Here is a 20,810-nt window from a genome sequence, read left to right as displayed (position 1 = left end):
AACTTCCAGAGGTTCAAGCTGGATTTAGAAGAGGCCATGGAATGAGGGATATTATTACTGATGTCCAATGGACCTTGCCTAAAAGTAAATGCTGATAGATTGTAGAATAGCTATTGTTGTTGTTATGTGCCGTTAAGTCCTTTCTGACTCATAGGAATTGCATGGTCAACTAAACAAAACAGTGCCTGGTCCTTCACCATTCTCACAATTGTGAGTCTGTTTGAGTTCATTGTGATAACCACTATGCCATTCCATCTCCTTGAGGGTCTTCCTCTTTTTTGCTGACCTTCTACTTTTCCAAGGATGATTTGATGTCTCGTATCTGCCCGTTTCTGTGCCATCCTCACAATTGTTAATATGTTTGAGCTCATTGTTGCTATTACTCTGTGAATCCATCTTGTTGAGGAACTTCCTTTTATCATTGACCTTCCACATACTAAGCATGATGAGTTTCTCTACTGACTGGTCCCCGCTAATAATATGTCTAAAGAAGGAGAGACAAAGTCTCTCCATTCCTGCTTCTAAGGAGCACTGTGTTTGTATTTCTTTCAAGACAGTCCATGTTAATTTCAATATTCTTTGCCAACACCAAAATTCAAATACATCAATTTGTCTACAGGCTTCCTTATTTATTGTCCAACTTTTACGTGTATATGACGTGACTGAAAATACTATAGCTTGAGTCAGGTGCATCTGTTCTTAAAGTGACATCTTTGCTCTTAAACACTTTAAGATCTTTTGCAGTACATTTTCCTAATACAGTAGGTCCTTTGATTTCTTGACTGCTCTATCTATGAACACTGATTGTGGACTGCCAAAAGAATAAACAGATCTGTGTTGGAAATACAGACAAAATGCACCTTACAAGCCAGGATGACCAGATTTCATCTGTCATACTTCATAATATCAGGAGGGACCAGTTCCTGGAGAATGATATTATGCTTAGTAAAGTGGAGAGTGAGTGAAAAAGAGGAAGATCTCCAATGAGATTGGCACAGTGGCAGCAACAATAGACTCAAGGGTAGAAACAATTGGGAGGTTGGCACTGGACAGGGCATTGTTTCCTTCTCTTGTGCACAGGATCACCGTGAGTTGTTACCGACTCAATGGCACCTAACAACAACATTGAAAGTTCATTTATGTTGTGACCTCTGTCTGAAATTCACTCAAAATCAACTAGCCATAACCCTAAAACATAATGAAATATCATTGCTTCACTCCATAGTTATTAAGCTAGTCACAAAGGAGTAATTGTGTCACAAAGGAAACATCTAGGTGTCCAAGAATTCTAAGAATTCTTTTATTCTCTAATTGTTGGATCATGGTCACTTGCAAATCAAACCGTGAGGGGAAAAAAAAAGAGTTAAAACCATCATTAGGTGTTGAGTTTAATATGAACTATTTATATTGATGATTTCATCAGCCATCAAACCTTACACTTGTTTGACATCAGATTGCTAAAATAATGTATTCATGCAAACATTACACTTTGAGATAGTTTTATTTCTGATAAATTATAATGGCTATATTACTAATTTTAGTAAGAATTAAAAAGCAAAATTAATTTATTCCATATTAGCATTGCTAGGAAGAGCACCTGTTTGCAGCTTGTTTAGAACTGCACGCATTAAATTGGATAGAAGTGGAAAGGTTGCATTCTTCCTGGTTATACATACTCCTTTAAAGTGAAAAAAACAATGCATTTGGTACATTTCTACAAGATTCCAAAGTTTCAGATTTACTCTGAAATAGATCCTTTTGAAATGTATTCCTAATTTGGTTTCTGCTTTTTTATTACTCTTCTGTTTTCTCTTTCTCTTTGATGACCTTCCTTCTCCGCTCTTTCTCCTCTCCTCTCCCTTAATTTCAACTCATTTTTTATTCCCTTTCCCCTGTTACTTACTCATAGAGTTGTTAGTGTTGGTGAGACTCATAGCAACCCTGTACAAGGGTTTCTGAGGCTGTTTAATCTTTACGGGAGCAGAAAGCCTCATTTTTTTCCCACAGAATGGCTGGTAGTTTCAAACTGCTGACCGTGTGATTAGCAGCCTGACTCGTAACTCCTATGCTACCAGAGCTCCTCCTTAATCATAGAATCGGTCACTGAAGCACTGCCATTCCCATGCAGATTTTTCTTTTTCAATTTTGGATTATTTTTAATGGGCTCTTAAATATCTTGCCCATGGTTTTTACTTTCTATGAATTACTGAGAAGTATCTTTTGAAAGGAGCTGTGGTAGCGTGTTGTTGTTGTTGTTGTCAGGTGCCTATGAGTCGATTCCGACTCATAGCGACCCCATGCACAGCAGAATGAAACAATGTCCGATCCTGGGCCAATCTCACTACCGCTGCCATACTTGAGTCCATCAATGATGCCACCTAGCCAATCCATCTCTTTTTCTCTGACCCTCCATTTTACCAAGCATGACATCCTTCTCCAGCAACTGTTCCCTCCTGACAATATGTCCAAAGTATGAGAGACGAAGTTTAGCCATCTTGGCCTCCAAGGAACACTCCGGCTGCACTTCTTCCAAAACAGACCTATTGGTTCTTTTGGCAGACCTAATAAGGAGCTCTGGTAGTGTAGTGGTTACAAACTGGGCTGCGAACCTCAAGGTCAGCAGTTCGAAACTACCAGCTGCTCCGTGGGACCATAAGGATTTACAGCCTTGGAAATATGGGTCGGCACTGACTCGACGGCACTCAACAAAAACAAATTTCAAATTGGTAGCGTAGTGGTTACGAATCGGGCTGTTAATCTCACGGTCAGCAGTTCAAAATTACCAGCTGTTCCGGGGAGAAAAATGAGGCTTGCTGCTCCTGTAAAGATTTACAGCCTCCGAAACCCTGTACAGGGTCACTGAGTCGGAACTGACTCCACGACACATAACAGCAACAATCAAACAACAGCAATAATCATTTGGAAAAAAAAAAATTAGTATCATTGTTTTCTTCCCTAACATATATTCATTCATTAAGGTCATTCTTCCCACCACAAATATACATGCATACACATAGAACCGCCACTATCACCCCACCTCCACCATTATCTGTGTTTCCAAACCTTTAATCTGATACGGAAGGCCTGTTGATAACCTTTCAACAAGTAATCATCTCATCTTTACTTTCTAACTTGCCACCATGAGTGCTGTAACCCTGAAAGAGTTTCCACTCTTATTTTTGCATTCTCTTGCCAAATAGAAGGAATATTTACAAGTCTATGTTTTCTCTGCTATATTCTCAACATGAATAGGCTGATATCATTTTCCTTATGAATGTCAAAATTTCTGAACTTCACTATCTATTTTCTCACATTTAGAGTATGTATCAGTTTTTAATCATAGACCATTTGTTTTATCATTTAAATTTCTCTAGGTATATACTTTTTCTCTGTAATCTGGAAGGTGACAGACAAGACATATTCTTCCATATGATTTAAGTTTAAATCTTCCCTGTTGACTTCTATATTAATTGACATATGCACATGAGTTACTAAACATATTTAGCATATTTAATTAATCAGTAATTTGCCTCTTGGGAATATAAATTTATGGTAAAAGAGAGACCATTAAGAAAATGATTGTTTGGAATTATATTAAGAAGATGTTTAAAGAAGAAAAATTACCTACAGTATGTTTTAGAGTTAATAATTGTATTTTTCTCTATTTGCCTTTTAAAAGTAAAAAAAAAAAAAACCAGAGTTGTAGAAAAGCTGTAAAATGTAAAGTCTCAGAATGAATTATCAACAGTTTAACAATCCCTATTTTCCAAAAACTTTCGAAGCATACATCAAATAAGGTCAGATGAGTTAAGTGAGAAGAACATAGATATTTTATACTGTCATCTCAGAAAAGGTCTCTGTATTTAGCTATTCTATTGTATGCAAAGTTGAGCAGTTCATTGGGTTTTATTGTATTGGTGTCATACATAAATCCATCTTGTTTAGATGTCATTGTATCAATCATCATGTCAAAGTGTTCTTTACAATAAAATTTACAGGATTTGCAAAGCTAAATGCAGAGAATAACTTCCTAAAAGCTGAAGGTCTTTTCATATGTTAATATGGATAATTACATGGAATCCACATATATAACTTAAAACATATTTATTTTATTGTCTTCAACTTACTAGTAGTCCTCACTAATTTATCTCACTACCTTAAACTGATTTATCTTTAAGTTATCACAAATACTACACTCATTAAAATAACATTTGATAGATGTTGTTGTTTAATGCCACCAAGTCAGTTCTGATTCATAGCAAGGAAGACTGCTGGGTTTGAACTGCCAACAGTGTAGTTTGCAGTCCCATGTTTATCCTACAGTACCACATTAGAGCTTCATTTGATACACAACTGACTTAAATTATAACAGATGTTGAACTTCATTTTAGAATTGATGATGAATTTCTTGGTGTGCATAATAACAATTTTGATTCTAGAAAATTAAGTAACTAAATATTTTCAAACCTTTTCAAGTAGTTATACGACTACCTTTAAGTGTCTTCTACCCTCTTTATGAAGGAGCTCTGATAGCATAGTGGTTATGAATCAAGCTGCTAACCTCAAGTCTGGCAGTTCGAAACCACCAGCTGTTCTGTGGGAGAAAGATGAGGCTTTCTGCTGTCATAAAGATTTGCAGCCTCAGAAACCCTGCACAGGGTCACTATGAGTCAGAACCGACTTCACGGTACTTAACAACAACCCTCCTTATTTGAAAAACATTGGAATTCAGAATGAAAAGTTAATTCTACAACTGAATGTTTGAAGTGCTTACATTCAAGAAAAGATTCTGTCATGCTAAATATTGTGTGCCTTTCATTTAGGTCATCAAGCTTGCCTTTGAAGAGTTTGAACTGGAACGAGGATATGACACCCTTACAGTAGGGGATGCTGGGAAAGTAGGTGATACCAGAACAGTCTTATATGTGTAAGTATATAATTTAGCTATTCTAAAACATTCAAAGAAGTCTGAAAATAGAATTATTTATATTGAAATTCTGATGCAGATCTTCAGTTCTGACACAAATATTTAACTGTTACAGATGGATAATCTAATGATTTCCAAACCTGATTTCACTTGGAAACTAATTTAAGATTGTTTTATTTAGATTGACTGTTTTTAGTCATTTAAAAATAAGTTTACAGAAAAAAATTGTAACATACAAAATAGGAGAAACAAAAATTTGTAAGTTGCTTAACTCATTTTTTTTCAGCCTTACTCTTTCTATTGTTGTATAGTATTATATATTATCAGTTTTTTGGGGGGAAATACTGGTGTTTTCTATAATAGTACCAAGTTTTTGTTGTTGTTAAGTGCTGTTGAGTGAATTCTAACCCATAGCAACCCTGTATAGGGTTTCCAAGGAGTAGCTGTTGAACTTGAACTACCGACCTTTCAGTTCAAACGACTTTGCAGTCTGATGCATTAGCCCACAGCGCCACACCAGGTCTCTTGCATTTTTGTAAAGTGGCATACAAAAAAGAACAAAGATTTTGGGGGCAGTGGGAAGTGTTGGGAATATCCTCTCTACAACTATAAACTTTGTATCAAGAACACTAGCAAAAACAATAATAATCTTAATATAAATATTTGCATACTGATCCCTCACTGCTACTAGATTCACAGTACACCCATCCTTTGCAGTGTTTCCCCCTGGAACATCAGTACAGTCACTTATAGATGCAGGGTTAGAAATCATACACTTTTGTTCATTTGATCAGGCTTTTCAGTCAAAAGAGCAATTTTCTTTGCACTCTTTTCATCATGTCTTTTTGTATTGGTGAAACTTGCCCTTTCTTTGGTAGAAAGATTGCCTGGGAATACTTAAAAATATTAGTGTTGTTGTTAAATGTTGTAAAGTACTGTTTTATTATACTCACATAATTTCCACATTTATTGATTAAATTATAACATATTAATATACTGCATACGGGTTCATACTATGTCTACTTTGGTAACCTTGGTTTTTTCATTCATACTATCTTGGACATTGTTTTATATTAACATATAAAGTTCCATCTCATCTTTTGGTTGGTTCATTACTATGACTATAATTACTAATTTGTTAAATTTTTTTTGGCATTTCAGTGTATTTTCATTATTCTTCAACATGGTTTGAACACATCACTTCTTCTGTATTCCCTTTTTACTATCCAACTTTCATATGCCTATTGTTGTTGTTGTTGTTAAGTGCCGTCGAGTTGGTTCCGACCCATAGCGACCCTGTACAGGGTTTCCGAGGGTGTAAATCCTTACGGGAGTAGAAAGCCTCATCTTTCTCCCGCGGAGCGGCTGGTAGTTTCGAACTGCTGACCTTAAGGTTCGCAACCCGATTCGTAACCACTACGCTACCAGAGCATATGCCTATAAGAGATTGAAAATAACAAGTCCTAGATCAGACTTACCTCAGTCATCAAAATATTACTTTTGCTTTTGAAAACTTTAAAGAGTCTTTTGAAGCAGATTTTCTGAATGAAATAGGACCTGTGATATTTTTGACTGCTGCTACAATGAGTGCTGATTGTGGATCTAAGCAAAATGCAAGTGTTAAAAACATCAATTTTTTTCTCTACATACCATATATTTGAGTTAGAGTTTTATGACAGTGTCATCTTATAATTGATCAAATTGAAGCTTGTTGTTGTTGTTAAGTGCCATCCAGTTGGGTCAGTCTCACAGTGTATAGAGTATCCAAGGAGCATCTGGTGAGTTTGAACTACCAACCTCTAGTTCAAACAGACCTTGCAGCCCAGTGTTGTATCTTACATCACCACACCAGCTTAGTTAGATTAATTAATTACCAAAATTCACAGTTCTGGTATGTGACAGAATGGATAGTTCTAACTCAGAGAGTCTTCTCCAGTGTCTATACTCTGAATCATTCTACATGGATGTGTCATTGATTTTCATTGAGTCTTTTTTCCTCTCTCCCAGTTTTTTGCCTTTATAAGCAGATCTGTAGTAAATAACTTTTCATATATACATATTCATACTTGTTTCATATACCTTCAGGGAAATTTCCAGCAGAGAAATTACAGGGGAAAGGGTATCTTCATTTACATTGTTATGAATTCCAATTGTCCTTTCAAAAGATTATATTAATTTACTCTTTCACTATAGTACATAAAAGGGCCAGTTTCCCTACTCCCTCACCAAAATGGTATGCACCAAATTACTTGGTAAACAGTTAAATTTCTTTATTTTTGCCTTGTATTATTCCAAGAAAGTTTATAAAAATATAAGTTCCTATTGTGTGAGACTCAGAAATCTACATGGTTTGCATGCTTCTCAAATGATTTTTTTGCACACTGCATGATGTCCATCTGGGTCAGTACCTGTGATCACTGATGTAGTAGATACAGATGCTGGGAAACTGAAGTTGAGGTTTCTAATTCCAACTCTGCTATTTGTCATCTCTGTGACCCTGAGGGAAGTCACTTTACCACTACCTCTGTTTCCATGGTTATAAAATATGTATAATAAAACACTCATGCCTGTGGTAAAAAGTAAAATGAAATAATGCATGTTAAAGCAGTAGGAGAGCAAAGAAATGTTACTCACACGTAAAGTAGCTTTTTTATTTCCATTACACCTAATTTAAGAAAGGATGTCACTAAAATGAATGAGAGAATTTTTAAATAAATGTAAAATTTTAAATACAAATGTATTGAAGCAATGGTATGCAAAATCCCTTAAGTCACTATTAAAGATTTAAAGTCATACATGCATTTTTAAATGTTATTTGTTGTTAAAAGAGCAATAGCAAACTATGTACTACATTGACATATGTGTTATTAGAACATTCCCTCAATAGCTCAGATCTATAAATGAAAAACTAAATAGCCAACTGAATCAAACTGAGATGCCCTTTGGGAAACATAATGTAACAAAGATCAGTTGGGCATTTAATCAGAGGCAGTAGAGGAAAAGACACTGATATAGATTCTTAGTATATAGAATTACATACCAGAAAAAGAACACAGAGAATTACTGCTGGTTTCTTTGAATAAATACATAACTTCAGATCATAAATCAACAAATGTGTTTTAGTACTTACATGCCAGATATTCTTCTTATCATGGAGTTGATAATCTAATTGGAGAAATGAGATATACCAGGATAGTTCAAATACCAGATAATACATAGATTATTGGAGTCCTGGTATGGTGCTATAGGATAACCACAGGACTGCTAACCACAGGTTGGCAGTACAAACCAACCAACTGCTGGTCAGAAACCCTACAACACTAACAATAACACAGAATCTTGGGATCTCCTGATACATATTTCAAATGAAATATGAGTTAAGAAACTCTTCTTGAAAAATTGCTATTTTCCATGTCAGCCCAAATGTGGTATGTGTTAGCTCTTTGGGCGGACCATAGGCCAAGCAATGCCTAAACTGAAATGTCGGCAATTCAAGTCTACTCAGAAATGCCTTAAAATAAAGTCCTGGTACACCACTTGTGAAAAGTCAGCTCTTGAAAACCCTTAGGCATATTGTGTAATTCAGACACACGGGATCACCATGAGTTGGAATTGGGAACTGACTCAAAAGAAACTGTGTTTCTGTTTTTGTTATGGATTTTTTTTTTTTTTTTTCAGTATGGCAGCTCTGGTAGCGTAGTGGTTACGAATTGGGCTGCGAACCTTAAGGTCAGCGGTTCGAAACTACCAGCCGCTCCGTGGGAGAAAGATGAGGCTTTCTACTCCCGTAAAGATTTACACCCTCGGAACCCTGTACAGGGTCGCTATGGGTCGGAACCGACTCGATGGCACTTAACAACAACAACATGGCATTCTAGTAGACCTTGATTTTCAGCATAAATTTGCAAAGTAAGATAACTTAATGGACTCACCCTAAATTTGGTTTTAAAAAAATTTTAGTTTTAGTTAATAGATTTTTATTTTCTTAGTTTGCATAGTGAGTGAGCAAGAACAACTGAACATCAGGGGACTGCTGTGGTGCTGTAGGATCAGTGCTATACTGTGAACCACAAGGTCAGCAGTTCAAACCAACCAACTGCTCCTCAGAAACCCTGTAAAGGGTCGTTATGAGTCAGAACCAACTGATGGCACTTAACAACAACAACAATAATAATACAGGGGAGTGAGGTGGCTCTGTACAATAAGGACACTGGCTATGAACCACATGGTCAGTGGTTCAAGCCCACCATCCACTCTATAGGACAAAGATGAGGCTTTCAGTTCCTGCAAAGATGTACAGCCTCAGAAACTCTGTAAAGGACCGCTTGAGTTGGAACTGATTCAACAGAACTGGACAACAGACCATGATGCATCCTTCTCAAGAATTGGGCAAATTTACCCCGATTATTTTTGCAGAATGACAGACTTAAAAGAAAATTACTATTGATTACAAATCCCTATTGATCTCTTTCCACAAATATGTATTGATAATTTTCTCAAATTCAATTTATAGAAGAACTGTATTGGGTGATATCCTGCTATATGACTTCCCTCTACCTTTTCCAGTTTTTAGCAGTTACTGACTGGGAAATTGCATCACTATCAGAATGTCTTGCAGATTGCAAACACAGGCTACAAACTTTGAATATCCTCCTCTGTGAAGCTGCATAGGAAGTCTGTGAGCAAGCAGTTTAGCCTGTGTCTGGCTAGATTTGTGCATTGATAGGTTAGGAAACTTGTTTCTTTCTTGTTGTTATTGTTAGGTGTCATCCACTTAGTTCTGTCTCATAGCAACCCTGTCTAGGGTTTCTGAGGATCAGCTGGTAAATTTAAACCACTGACCTTGTGGTTAGCAGTCCAGTGTTTATCCTGCAGTGCCATACCAGTTAATCCATTATTATTGAAACTGCTACTTCCAAATGCTTCCCCAACTTTTCTTAATTGTAATCCAGCATCTCCCAATTATTGTGTGCTAATCTAGAACCTAAGGGCAGGATTTCTTTTTTATTGAAAGACTACTGAATCATACATAAACAAACTCTAATATTTTTTTAATTCTGACATCATATGATGAACATTACTTTTCTTTATAGCATTGTCCTCATAATGACATTGTTTATAAGGATAGGAATAAAGGATAGTATAGTATACATCCTACTGACGTTCCATAGTTCTATTCTTGACTTAAAGTTTAGCTATTGTGAGCTTTTCTTTCTTTGGAAGCATCCTTATTTAACTTTTGTAGAAATATTTATTGAATACCCAACATTGTGGTAGGGCTCAGGGATAAACTAGGGGAGGAGATTTAAGTGATGATCTTATCCTTGAGGAGATTCACTTAACTAATGTTTCATGCTGTTTAAATTATGCATAGAATTTATTATATAGTTACTATAGCTTTACTTCTAATTTTATATAATATTTTATAGGACACACATAACCTTCTTGGCCTACTCATCTATAGGTTTTAGCTAAAATAATTAGTAATACACATGGAAAAGAGAAAGAAAGGAAGCTTTCAACATATGCAGGAGGGCAAAATTTTAAGTTTCTAAATATTTATTTGTTTTGGCTTTAGAAACAGTTAGCTCTTCTAAGTATATTTTATTTAAATTTGTGGGGTATTTTTTTCTCTGATAAATAGCCTAGCATAATATATTACTGTTGCTGTTAAGTGATATCAAGTTGGTTCCAACTCATAGCTACACTCCAAATGGTTTCTGAGGTTGTAAACCCTTATGGGAGCAGAAAGTCTTAGCTTTCTCCTGTGGAGAGATGGTAGATTTGAACTGCTGACCTTATGGTTAGCAGTCCAGTTTTTATCCTACACACCACCAATGATCCATGCATAAGATAGCAATTTTTAAAATATATACAAAATGGACAACCCCAAAACAGTGGTGGGAGTTTTGAAATCAAATCTATTAGATAATCATAGTAAATAAGGTTTGGAAAAAGCTTTTTGAAGATTGATCTGATTCTCAGAGAATTAAGAAAAAATACAATGAGATTCTTTTAAGGCTTGGCTTTCAAGAATATTTTAAAAAGTATCACAAGTAGTGTTATCTTTAAAAAGGAGACCCCTACTTTACAAGTTCCCTACCATCATGCCCCAGGAATGTTCCTGTACAAAAACTTCATGACAATGTATTTGTATGTACGTCTTCTGAAAATATGATCTACCGATTACATCATTATGAGTGAATGAACATACGAACTTCAAACATTTGCATACCTAATTTGCCAAGACATTTTAATCAGTGTGAAATGATCTCCTTGGAACTAGGCTGTACCTGTTTATAGATGCTGTTTTTAAATATGCTCATTTAAAATATGCCTTGAGTTTATGTCAAGGAGACATCAATCACTGTTGTCTAAACCAAACAGTCAGTTCATTAGGATACCAAGCTATCTCTGAATAACTACTAGTAAAAGCATAAATCTTCATTTTTAATAATGATCAATCCAAATTATTAGCATAAAATTGTCATGCAGGGTGGGTTCTTTTGAGTCACCAGGAAGTGTGTTATAGGGGTTATACAATTCCACGATATCTCGCAAGACTGGTTAACAATAGAACTTTCAGGGAGTAACAAGCAATAAGAGAATATAGAGCATTCCCAGTTTCTATTATTATCATCTGGAGAGGTTTAGGGGAGATTTGCCTTAATCTGTGGATATGGTCTGTGGTCTGTATTCTTTGCTCCAACAACCCTATCAGTAGGGGAATACTAAGATGACTTTACACTAGCTTTTTGTTTAGGGATACCATCTATTGCAGCGGTGTCTGGGACAGCAGATTCACCCAGGGGATCTTGGGAACCCATGGGAAGTTGTATGTAATTGCAATCTTTCTGCAGAGGAGAAGAAGCCATTAGGCCAAATAGAAATTTGGGCCAACTATAACACTAGGCCTGAATGGGAAGATGAGGTTCTATTTCAGTTTAATTTGGATCCAGATAACCTGAATGATCTCCCAAGGTATTTTTCTATCTATTCTGCCCATTGTTTATCATATGTATCTTTTCTTATTGTTATGATTGTCTCTGAGGTGCCAAGAAATACATGCCTTTCTTTATATACTGTCAAGTGAAGAGCCTAGGCTCTCGTCTCCACAATTCATCAGTCAAAGGCATTTGTAAGTTCTTATTGTGTATTTTTGACATTAAATTAACCTCAAATGCAAAGTTATTCATGTACTGGGATAAATACTTTTTCACAAGAATAAGTGGCATTCTCATTTAAAATGAAATAACCCTGACTCACTATCAAGTCTTTCAACCTCAAAATAGTGCTGCAAGTAAAAAATAGCATAGTAAATGCAAAATAGTTTTAAAAATATTTAAAAGTATAATGCAATGAAAAATATTTTATTACTATATTTATTATATTTGCCTTAAGTTTTAAAAAAATGCAATTTTGCAGTGTTCAGAATCTTCTTTGGAAATGTATGTACTAGAAAAGGAAATGGAAAGAGGGCATTAAGTTGTTTTTCTTATACTGGATATTATACTGCATTTTATCAGGACAAATTTGTAACAAATAGATGAAGACAAGGAGAGAATTAACCAATGGTCACTTAGTAAACTAACTAACTGAGATCTGAACCCATAATTCCTGTGCCATTCTAAATAAATAACCCTGTATTTGGAATCGGTGGCTTAATTTTCAGTCACTGGGTTTGTTATTCAGTTTACAAAAGGGGTGACCTTAGGTACAATACTTTGTTGCTTATGAGAGAGAGCACGGCCAAATCAAAAACAGAAGATTGATATAAATTATAACTAATATTTTATACTGCTTTAAATATTTCTTTATTATAAAGTATGAAAAAATTCTATATTAAACCAAATCATTGTGAGTGATTAATCTAATCCCTGATGTCAAGGTGCCATTCGCTAGGATGGCCATGACATTATTGTAAAGTAGCTCTTTGCAGTGATGCCCTTTTCTCTTCTCATCTAAGCCTCTCTTAAGCTCTAGGATCATATTCAAGATACTTGGTCATGTTACCTCCCATAAGAGCAACTTCCTGGTGCTTTATGTATAATTAAAACTACAAAAAATATAGCACCAACCATTCCTGCCACAGTAATCTCTATTCGTCCGGCTTCAGTAATTCGTTGCAATTGCCACAGAGAACGCAGAGACCATACTTACAGTTACGGGATTTACTAAGAAAGTTGTCGTTTTTTGTTAAGCGTCGTCGGGTCGGTTCCGACCCATAGCAATCCTGTATAGGGTTTCCAAGGAGTGACTGATGAGCTTGAACCACCGATCTTGAACTTCAAATGGCTTTTGCAGTCTGGCACATTAATCCACAGCGCCACACCAGGACTCTACTTGTTATTGTAGAGTGTCATCGAGTCGGTACCAACTCATAGCGGCCCTATGCACAGCAGAACGAAACAATGTCCAATCCTGGGCCAGCCTCACTACAGTTGCCACGCTTGAGTCCATTGATGCTGCCACTCTACTTTGTTGTTGTTAAGTGCCGTTGAGTCGGTTCCGACCCATAGTGACCCTGAACAGGGTTTCCGAGGATGTAAATCTCTACGGGAGCAGAAAGCCTCATAGTTCACCCGTGGAGCAGCTGGTAATTTCGAACTGCTGACCTTGCGGTTCGCAGCCCGATTCGTAACCACTATGCTACCAGAGCTCCTTAGCTGGTTGCAATTCAGGGGTAGAAATTCTCAAGAAGCAATTCTTCTAGTCATGAGAGTTTCTCTTCAGCATTGTCCAAAGACAGGTTTCTACCCAACAATGTTACAAAATTATGTAAGGGCTTCTTATAAGTGCCCACAGGACACAACACTTCATATAAGCCTCAGTGTAGATGCACTCAGCTCTATCTCTAGGGATCAGCAAACTAGCTCCCCCGATGAAGTGCCTGGAAGCACCCATGCTGCAATAAAGTCTCCTGCCCAGTCATTCCACTTTACTTGCTCCATGAACTGGGAAGCCCACTGCTAGGTCTCAGGCTCTGGTCTGGGCTCTTCTGATGCTGCTCCTCTGCCATCCCCTTGGTGTCACACGTTTCTATCCCTGGGTCTAGGAGGTTTCAAGCACAGGGATCTCTGGATTCAAAGGATTTGCTTTACTCCTGGCTCTTTATTTTGATGGCAATGAAACACCCTTACACCCTACACTATTTGCTTCTGAGATATTTCATTTTATACCCAGCAGGAAAGCAAAACTGACCAATCACAATAAACCTTTTAACAATTCCCACAACTGAATCCTACAATCTATCAGTATCTCCCTCTACCTTCCCTTCTCGAGATCCTACAGGAAATAGTTTGGTGGGAGTTTACACAGACTATATATAGAAGAGGAAAGATTTCACTGTACCACAAAAATTGAACATGTTTCCTGTCTCCTCTTTCTCTGTCTCACACACATACACAAGTATATAACTCTGTTCTCTATATTTTTAATTAACACTTTTATTTAGCTAATTACAGATTCACATGCAGTTTTAAATAATAATTGTTAACCAGCAAAATAATGACTGGTTGAAATTAAAAAGAAAGAGCTTTCATTGAGAGCCAAAGTAATTTGGAAATTGGGAATTGTGAGATTCTGTAGATACTGAATTAATTAACCTGAGGCAAGAAGACAATTCAGAGAGTTTTAATACTAAAATACAGGTAACTTCAATAAAAAAAATCAGTGATTGTAATTTAGATAATAGTTACACAATGGGATGAGGTTATTTCTGATTGGTAGAGATTGCATATATTTCTATAATTGTTTTTGAAAGTTACAAATTAATTATTATATTGGACACATCTGGCCTGAAACCATCATTAGACCTTTGATACTTGATAGCAATATGAATTCTAAGGCGTATCTTGAGTAAGCATCTGTTGTGAGAACTCTTTGAGACATGATTTTCTGAGCAGGGTGTATTATTTTTAAGCATCCAGAATCACATCAAATTTTTAAATTGTTTACAAACTAATTTTCTTGGGTACACTAGAGTTGCAACAATGATGAAAAGGTTATTCAAAATGATCTTTTGGCCTCAGACTTTAGCAAAACCACTGTCTCAAGTCAAAAGCCCTAAGTTATGTTGGTGTGTTCAATCATATTTGTAACACTGACATTCCTTTCATACTTTGTTCAGTTTCCTTTAGTGGTAAAATCATTCCAAACTCTAATAAAGTATCACACACATACACACACACATACGTAAAACAAAAAAACCCTAACCCACTGTTGTATACAGTTTATAGCAATCCTGTAGGAGAGAGTTGGTTGGTTGGTTGGTTGGTTATGTGCTGTGGAGTCGGTTCCAACTCATAGTTGACCCTACACAGTTTCTGAGGCTGTAAATCTTTACGGGAACAGAAAACCTCATCTTTCTCCCACGGAACCTCTAGTAGTTTTGAACTACTGACCTTACTGTTTGCAGCCCGATTCATAACCACTACGCTACCAGAGCTCCTTGTAGGACAAAGTAGAACTGACTAAATGATTCCCAAGTCTGTAATCTGGAAAATACAAAGAAAGGTTTTATAATTAATTGTATAAAAAAAATCCAAGTCTCAAGTTGCAATACTGAAGAATTCTCTGGGCAAAATATTGGACCATGAAGAAAGCTTAAAATGAAGATTGAATACACAGGGTCAATATAACAAAAAAGATTTGGTTGAGATTCAGCCATTAAAGGAGGTAGCATATTATCAAATGCTGGTAATTTTAAAAGAGGAAGTCTAAGTTTTACTGGAGTCCTGGTGTGGTGCTGGGGGTTAATGCGCCAGACTGCAAAGCCATTTGAACTGCAAGGTTGGTGATTCAAGCTCATTAGCCACTCCTCAGAAACCCTATACAGGGTTGCTATGGGTCAGAACTGACTCTACAGCACTTAACAACAACAACAACAAGCTCCACTAAAGGCATTATTGAAAAACAAGGAGCTATTCAGTTGAAGACTTCTTTAAAGTGTTCAAGAGCAAAGATATCAGTTTGAGGCATACAGAGTGCCTAATATAAACAAAAGTATTCAACTTGTAAATCATAACAAATTATGGATGGCATTGAGAACTAGGGGCAGTGGAATGAACAGAACAGTGAGAAACTACATGGTTTAAAATCAGATAAGGTATGTATTAGGGCTTTATCTTTTTACTGTACTTACTTAACCTGGATGCTGAGAGAATAGTCCAAAAGCTGGGATATATGTAAAAGAATGAAGCATCAGGTTTGGAGGAAGACTCATTATCAATCTACTATATGCAGATGATACAACCTTGCTTACTGAAAGTGAGTAAAACATGACGCATTTTACTGATGAAGATAAAAGTATTCAGTATAGATTACATCTTTATCTAAAAGTAATGTCTTTTATAAAAATAACTGAAATGGAAAATATGCTTAATATATAAAACAGCAAAACTGAAACATGAACACAAAGAAGGAAATCTTTAGGCTCTAGGACTAGGAAAATGATTTTAAGTCTTAAAATGTGAATTATTAACTAAAAAATTGATTAATTAGACTTCATAAAAAAACCTTTACTCTGTGGGAGTCCATACAAATATGATAAAATGGCGAGCAATGATCTTGGAAAAAGTATTTGCTAATTAAATATTCATAAAAGTACAACCAGAAAAATTAAGAACTCTGCCAACTAACCAGAAAAATTAAGAACTCTGCCAACTAAACAGTAAATAAAATCAGACATTTCAATTAGAAAACTGAAAAAAAAAAAAAAGCATGAGTAAACATTTGCCATAGAGAATATGAAGGTGGCAAATAGACAAATGAAAGTTTGTACCCATCAAGGAAAGATAAATTAAAATTTCAATGAGACATTGCCACATACATATCAGAATGGTAAAAAAAAAAAAAAAAAAAAAGTTACAACACCAAATATAGACAAGGATATGGAGAATCTACATCACTAACATTTTGATGTGGGAAATGTAGTAAAGTACAGCCACTTTGAAAAAGACTTTGGTAGTTTATTTTAAATATATTAAGGTTTATTTTCTGCCCTAGGATATGGGTTACATGGGTCAATATTCATGAAAAATATCTGTGTTCTAATGTAATTGAGTGTGTTCTTGTTGTTAGGTGCCATCAAGTTTGTTCCAACTCATAGTGACCCTATGTACAACAGAATGAAACACTGCCAAGTCCTGGGCAACCTCCCAATAGTTGTCACGCTTGAGCCCATCAATGCTGCCACTTAGCTAATCCATCTCATTGGGGCTCCTCCTCTTTTTCTGTGACCTTCTAGCTTAATAAACATGATATCCTTCTCCCTTGACTGGTCCATGCTGACAATATGTCTGAAGTATGAGAGACGAAGTTTGGCCATCCTAGCCTCCAAGGACCACTCTGGCTGCACTTCTTCCAACACAGATCTGATGGTTCTTTTGGCAGCCCATGGCACTTTCAATACTCTTCTCCAACACCATAACTCAAATGCACAAATTCTTCTATGGTTTTCCTTATTCACTGTCTGGTTTTCACATGCATATGAGGTTATTGAAAATACCATAGCTTAGGTCAGGTGCACCTTAATTTTCGAGCTGACATTTTTGCTCTTCAACACTTAAAAAAGGCCTTAAGCAGCAGATTTTCCTAAGGCAGATTTGCCTAACACTGCTGCTTCCATGAATGTTGATGGTTGATTCAAGAAGAATGAAGTCCTTGACAACTTCATTCTTTCTTCCATTGATAAGAATGTTGTTGATTGGTCAAGTCGTTGTTGTTAGGTTCCATCAAGTCAGTATCGACCCAGAGCAAATTTATGCACAGCAGAACGAAACACTGCCCAATCCTTGGCCAACCTCACTAATTTTGCCCCTCTAGAGTCTATCGATACTGCCACTTGGCCAATCCATCTCATTAGGAGTATTCCTCTTTTTCTCTGACCCTCCACCTTAACAAATATGATATCCTTCTCCAGTGACTGGCCCCTCCTGACAATATATCCGAAGTATGAGAGAAGTTTGTCCATCTGGGCCCCCAAGGAGCACTCTGGCTGAACTTCTTACAAAATGGATCTATTGGTTCTTTTGGCAGCCCGTGGCACTTTCAATTTTCTCTTCCAAAACCATAACTCAAAAACATCAATTCTTCATTCACTTTCCAGCTTTTGTATACATATGAGGTTATTGAAAATACCATGGCTTGGGTCAGGCACAATTTAGTCCTCAAGCTGACATCTTTGTTCTTCAACACTTTAAAAAGGTCTTGTGCAGCAGATTTGCCTACTGCGATAAATTGTTTGATATCTTGACTGCTGGTTCCATGATTGTTGATAGTTGATCCAAGAAGAATGAAGTCATTAACAACTTCAATCTTTTCTCCATTGATAAGAATGTTGTTTATTGGTCCAGTGGTAAGATTTTTTGTTTTCTTTACATTGAGATATAATCCATATCTAAGGCTGTGCTCTTTGATATTCATCAGTAAGTGTTTTAAGTCCTGTTTCATTTTCAGCAAGCAAGGTTGTATCATCTGCATATTGCAGGTTGTTAATGAGTCTTCCTCCAATCCTGATGCCATGTTTTCCTTCGTCAAACCTAGCTTCTTGGATTATTTGATCAGCATACAGGTTGGAAAAGTTTGGTGAAAGAATACAACCTTGTCACATACCTTTCTTAATTTTAAAACATTCAGTGTTCCCATGTTCTGTGTGAACAACTGATTCTTGATCCAGGTACAGATTCCTCATGAGTACAATTAAGTGTTCTGGAATACTCATACTTTGTAATGTTGTCCATAGCTTGTCATGATACACAAAATCAAAAGCCTTTGCTTAGTCAATAAAGCACAGGTAAACATCTTTCTGATATTCTCTACTTTTAGCCAAGATCCACCAGACATCAGCAATGATATCCCTCATTTCATGGCCTCTTCTGAATCCAGCTTGAATCTCTGGAAGCTCTCTGTCAATGTATGATTGTAGCCATTTCTGTATTACCTTTAGCAAAACTTTACTCACATGGGATATCAAAGAGATTGTCCGATGATTTCCGCATTCCATTGCATCACCTATCTTTGGAATGGGAACAAATACGGATCTCTTGCAATCAGTTGGCCAGAGAATTGTCTTCTAAATTTCTTGGCAGAGATGAGTGAGTGCCTCCTATGCCGCCTCACTTTCTTGAAAGATTTCAATGTTTATTCCATCAATTCCTGGTGCCTTGTTCTTTGCCAATTCCTTCAGTGCACCTTGGACTTTCTCCTTTCGTTTCATTGGCTCTTGATCATATGTTACCTCTTGAAATGGTTGAACATTAACCATTTCCTGTTGTTACAGTGGCTCTGTGTATTCCTTCTATTTTCTCTTGATGCTTTCTGCGTCATTCAATAATTTGCCCAGAGAATCTTTCAATAATGAAAGTCGAGCCTTGAAATTTTTCTTCAGTTCTCCCAGCTTGAGAAATGCTGAGTGTGTTCTTCCTTTTTGGTTTTCTGATTCCAGATCTTCACACATTTTGTTGTAATAATTGGTTTTATCTTCTGGAACTGATCTTTGAAATTTTCTGTTCAGCTCTTGGACCTCCTTATTTCTTCCGTTTACTTTAGCATCTCTACACTGGAGAGCAAGTTTCAACGTCTCTTTTGACATCCATTTTGACCTTTTCCCTCTTTCTTGTCTTCTTAATGACTTTTTGCTTTCTTCATATATGATGTTTTTGATGTCATCCCACAACTCTTCTGGTCTTCGGTCTTTAGTGTTTAATGTATCAAATTTGTTCTTCATATGATCTCTAAGTTAAGGTGGGAAATATTCAAGGACATATTTTGGCTCTCATGGACTTACTTTCATTTTCTTCAGCTTCAGCCTGAATTTGCATATGAGTAATTGATGGTCTGTTCCGTATTCTGCCCCTGGTCTTGTTTTCACTGACGATATGGAGCTTTTCCATTACTTCTTTCTGAAAATGCAGTCAATTCAATTTCTACATATTCCATCTGGTGAGGTCCATGTTTATAATTGTCTCTTATGCTGTCTAAAGAAGTTGTTTGAAATGAACAAATCATTGGTTTTGCAGAATTCTATCATGCATTCTCCAGCATCATTTCTATCACCAAGGCCATATTTTCCAGCTGCTGATCCTTCCTCTTTGCTCCCAACCTTTGCATTCCAATCACCAGTAATGATCAATACATCTTGATTGCATGTTTGATCAATTTCAGGTTGAAGCAGTTGGTAGAATTCTTCTATTTCATCCTCCCTGGCTTTAGTGGTTCATGATTAAATTTGAATAATAGTGGTACTATCTGGGCTTCCCTATAGGCACATGGATTTATCCTATCACAGACAGTGTTGTACCTCATGACTGATCTGGATATGTTCTTTTTGACAATGAATGCAACACCATTCTTCTTCAATTTGTCATTCCCGGCATAGTAAACCATGTGTTTGTCAGATTCAAAATGGCCAATACCAGTCCATTCAACTCACTAATGCCAAAGATATTGATATTTATGTGTTCCATTTCATTTTTGACAACTTCTAATTTTCCCAGATTCATTCTTTGTATATTCCATGTTCTGATTTTTAATGGATGTTTACAGCTGTTTCTCTTCATTTTATGTTGTGCACCATCAGCAAACATAGGTCCCATAGGCTTTTCTCCCATGAGCTTTACTCTATTCGCATCATCACAGTCAGCTCCACTTTGAGGAAGCAGCTCTTTCCCAGTAGCATTTTTAGTGGCTTCCAACCTGAGGGCCTCATTTTCTGGCACAAAATCTGGTAGTGTTTCTCAGCTATTCATATGGTTTTCAGTGACTAAATATTCAGAAGTAGTTTGTCACTCTTTTTCCTAGTCTTTCTTTGTCTGGAAGCCCATGTGAAACCTGTCCACCATGGGTGACCCTGCTAGTATTTAAAATACCGGTGGTATAGCTT

General features: G+C 36.5%; 1 protein-coding gene across 1 annotated transcript in view; it reads left to right on the top strand.

The window, feature by feature from the left end:
- CSMD1 (CUB and Sushi multiple domains 1) overlaps positions 1 to 20,810 on the top strand; it is a 2,529,117-nt gene that overhangs the window by 1,671,540 nt on the left and 836,767 nt on the right. The window contains exon 10 of the mRNA XM_006866725.1: positions 4,824 to 4,927. Coding sequence (XP_006866787.1) covers positions 4,824 to 4,927 — 104 coding nt within the window. The remainder of the gene's footprint in view (positions 1 to 4,823; positions 4,928 to 20,810) is intronic.

The sequence above is a fragment of the Chrysochloris asiatica genome, unplaced genomic scaffold (genome assembly GCF_000296735.1).
Source record: "Chrysochloris asiatica unplaced genomic scaffold, ChrAsi1.0 scaffold00095, whole genome shotgun sequence".
NCBI lineage: Eukaryota > Metazoa > Chordata > Mammalia > Afrosoricida > Chrysochloridae > Chrysochloris > Chrysochloris asiatica.
Note: the sequence above shows the minus strand (reverse complement) of the source record. Positions and strands in the feature narration are given on the sequence as shown.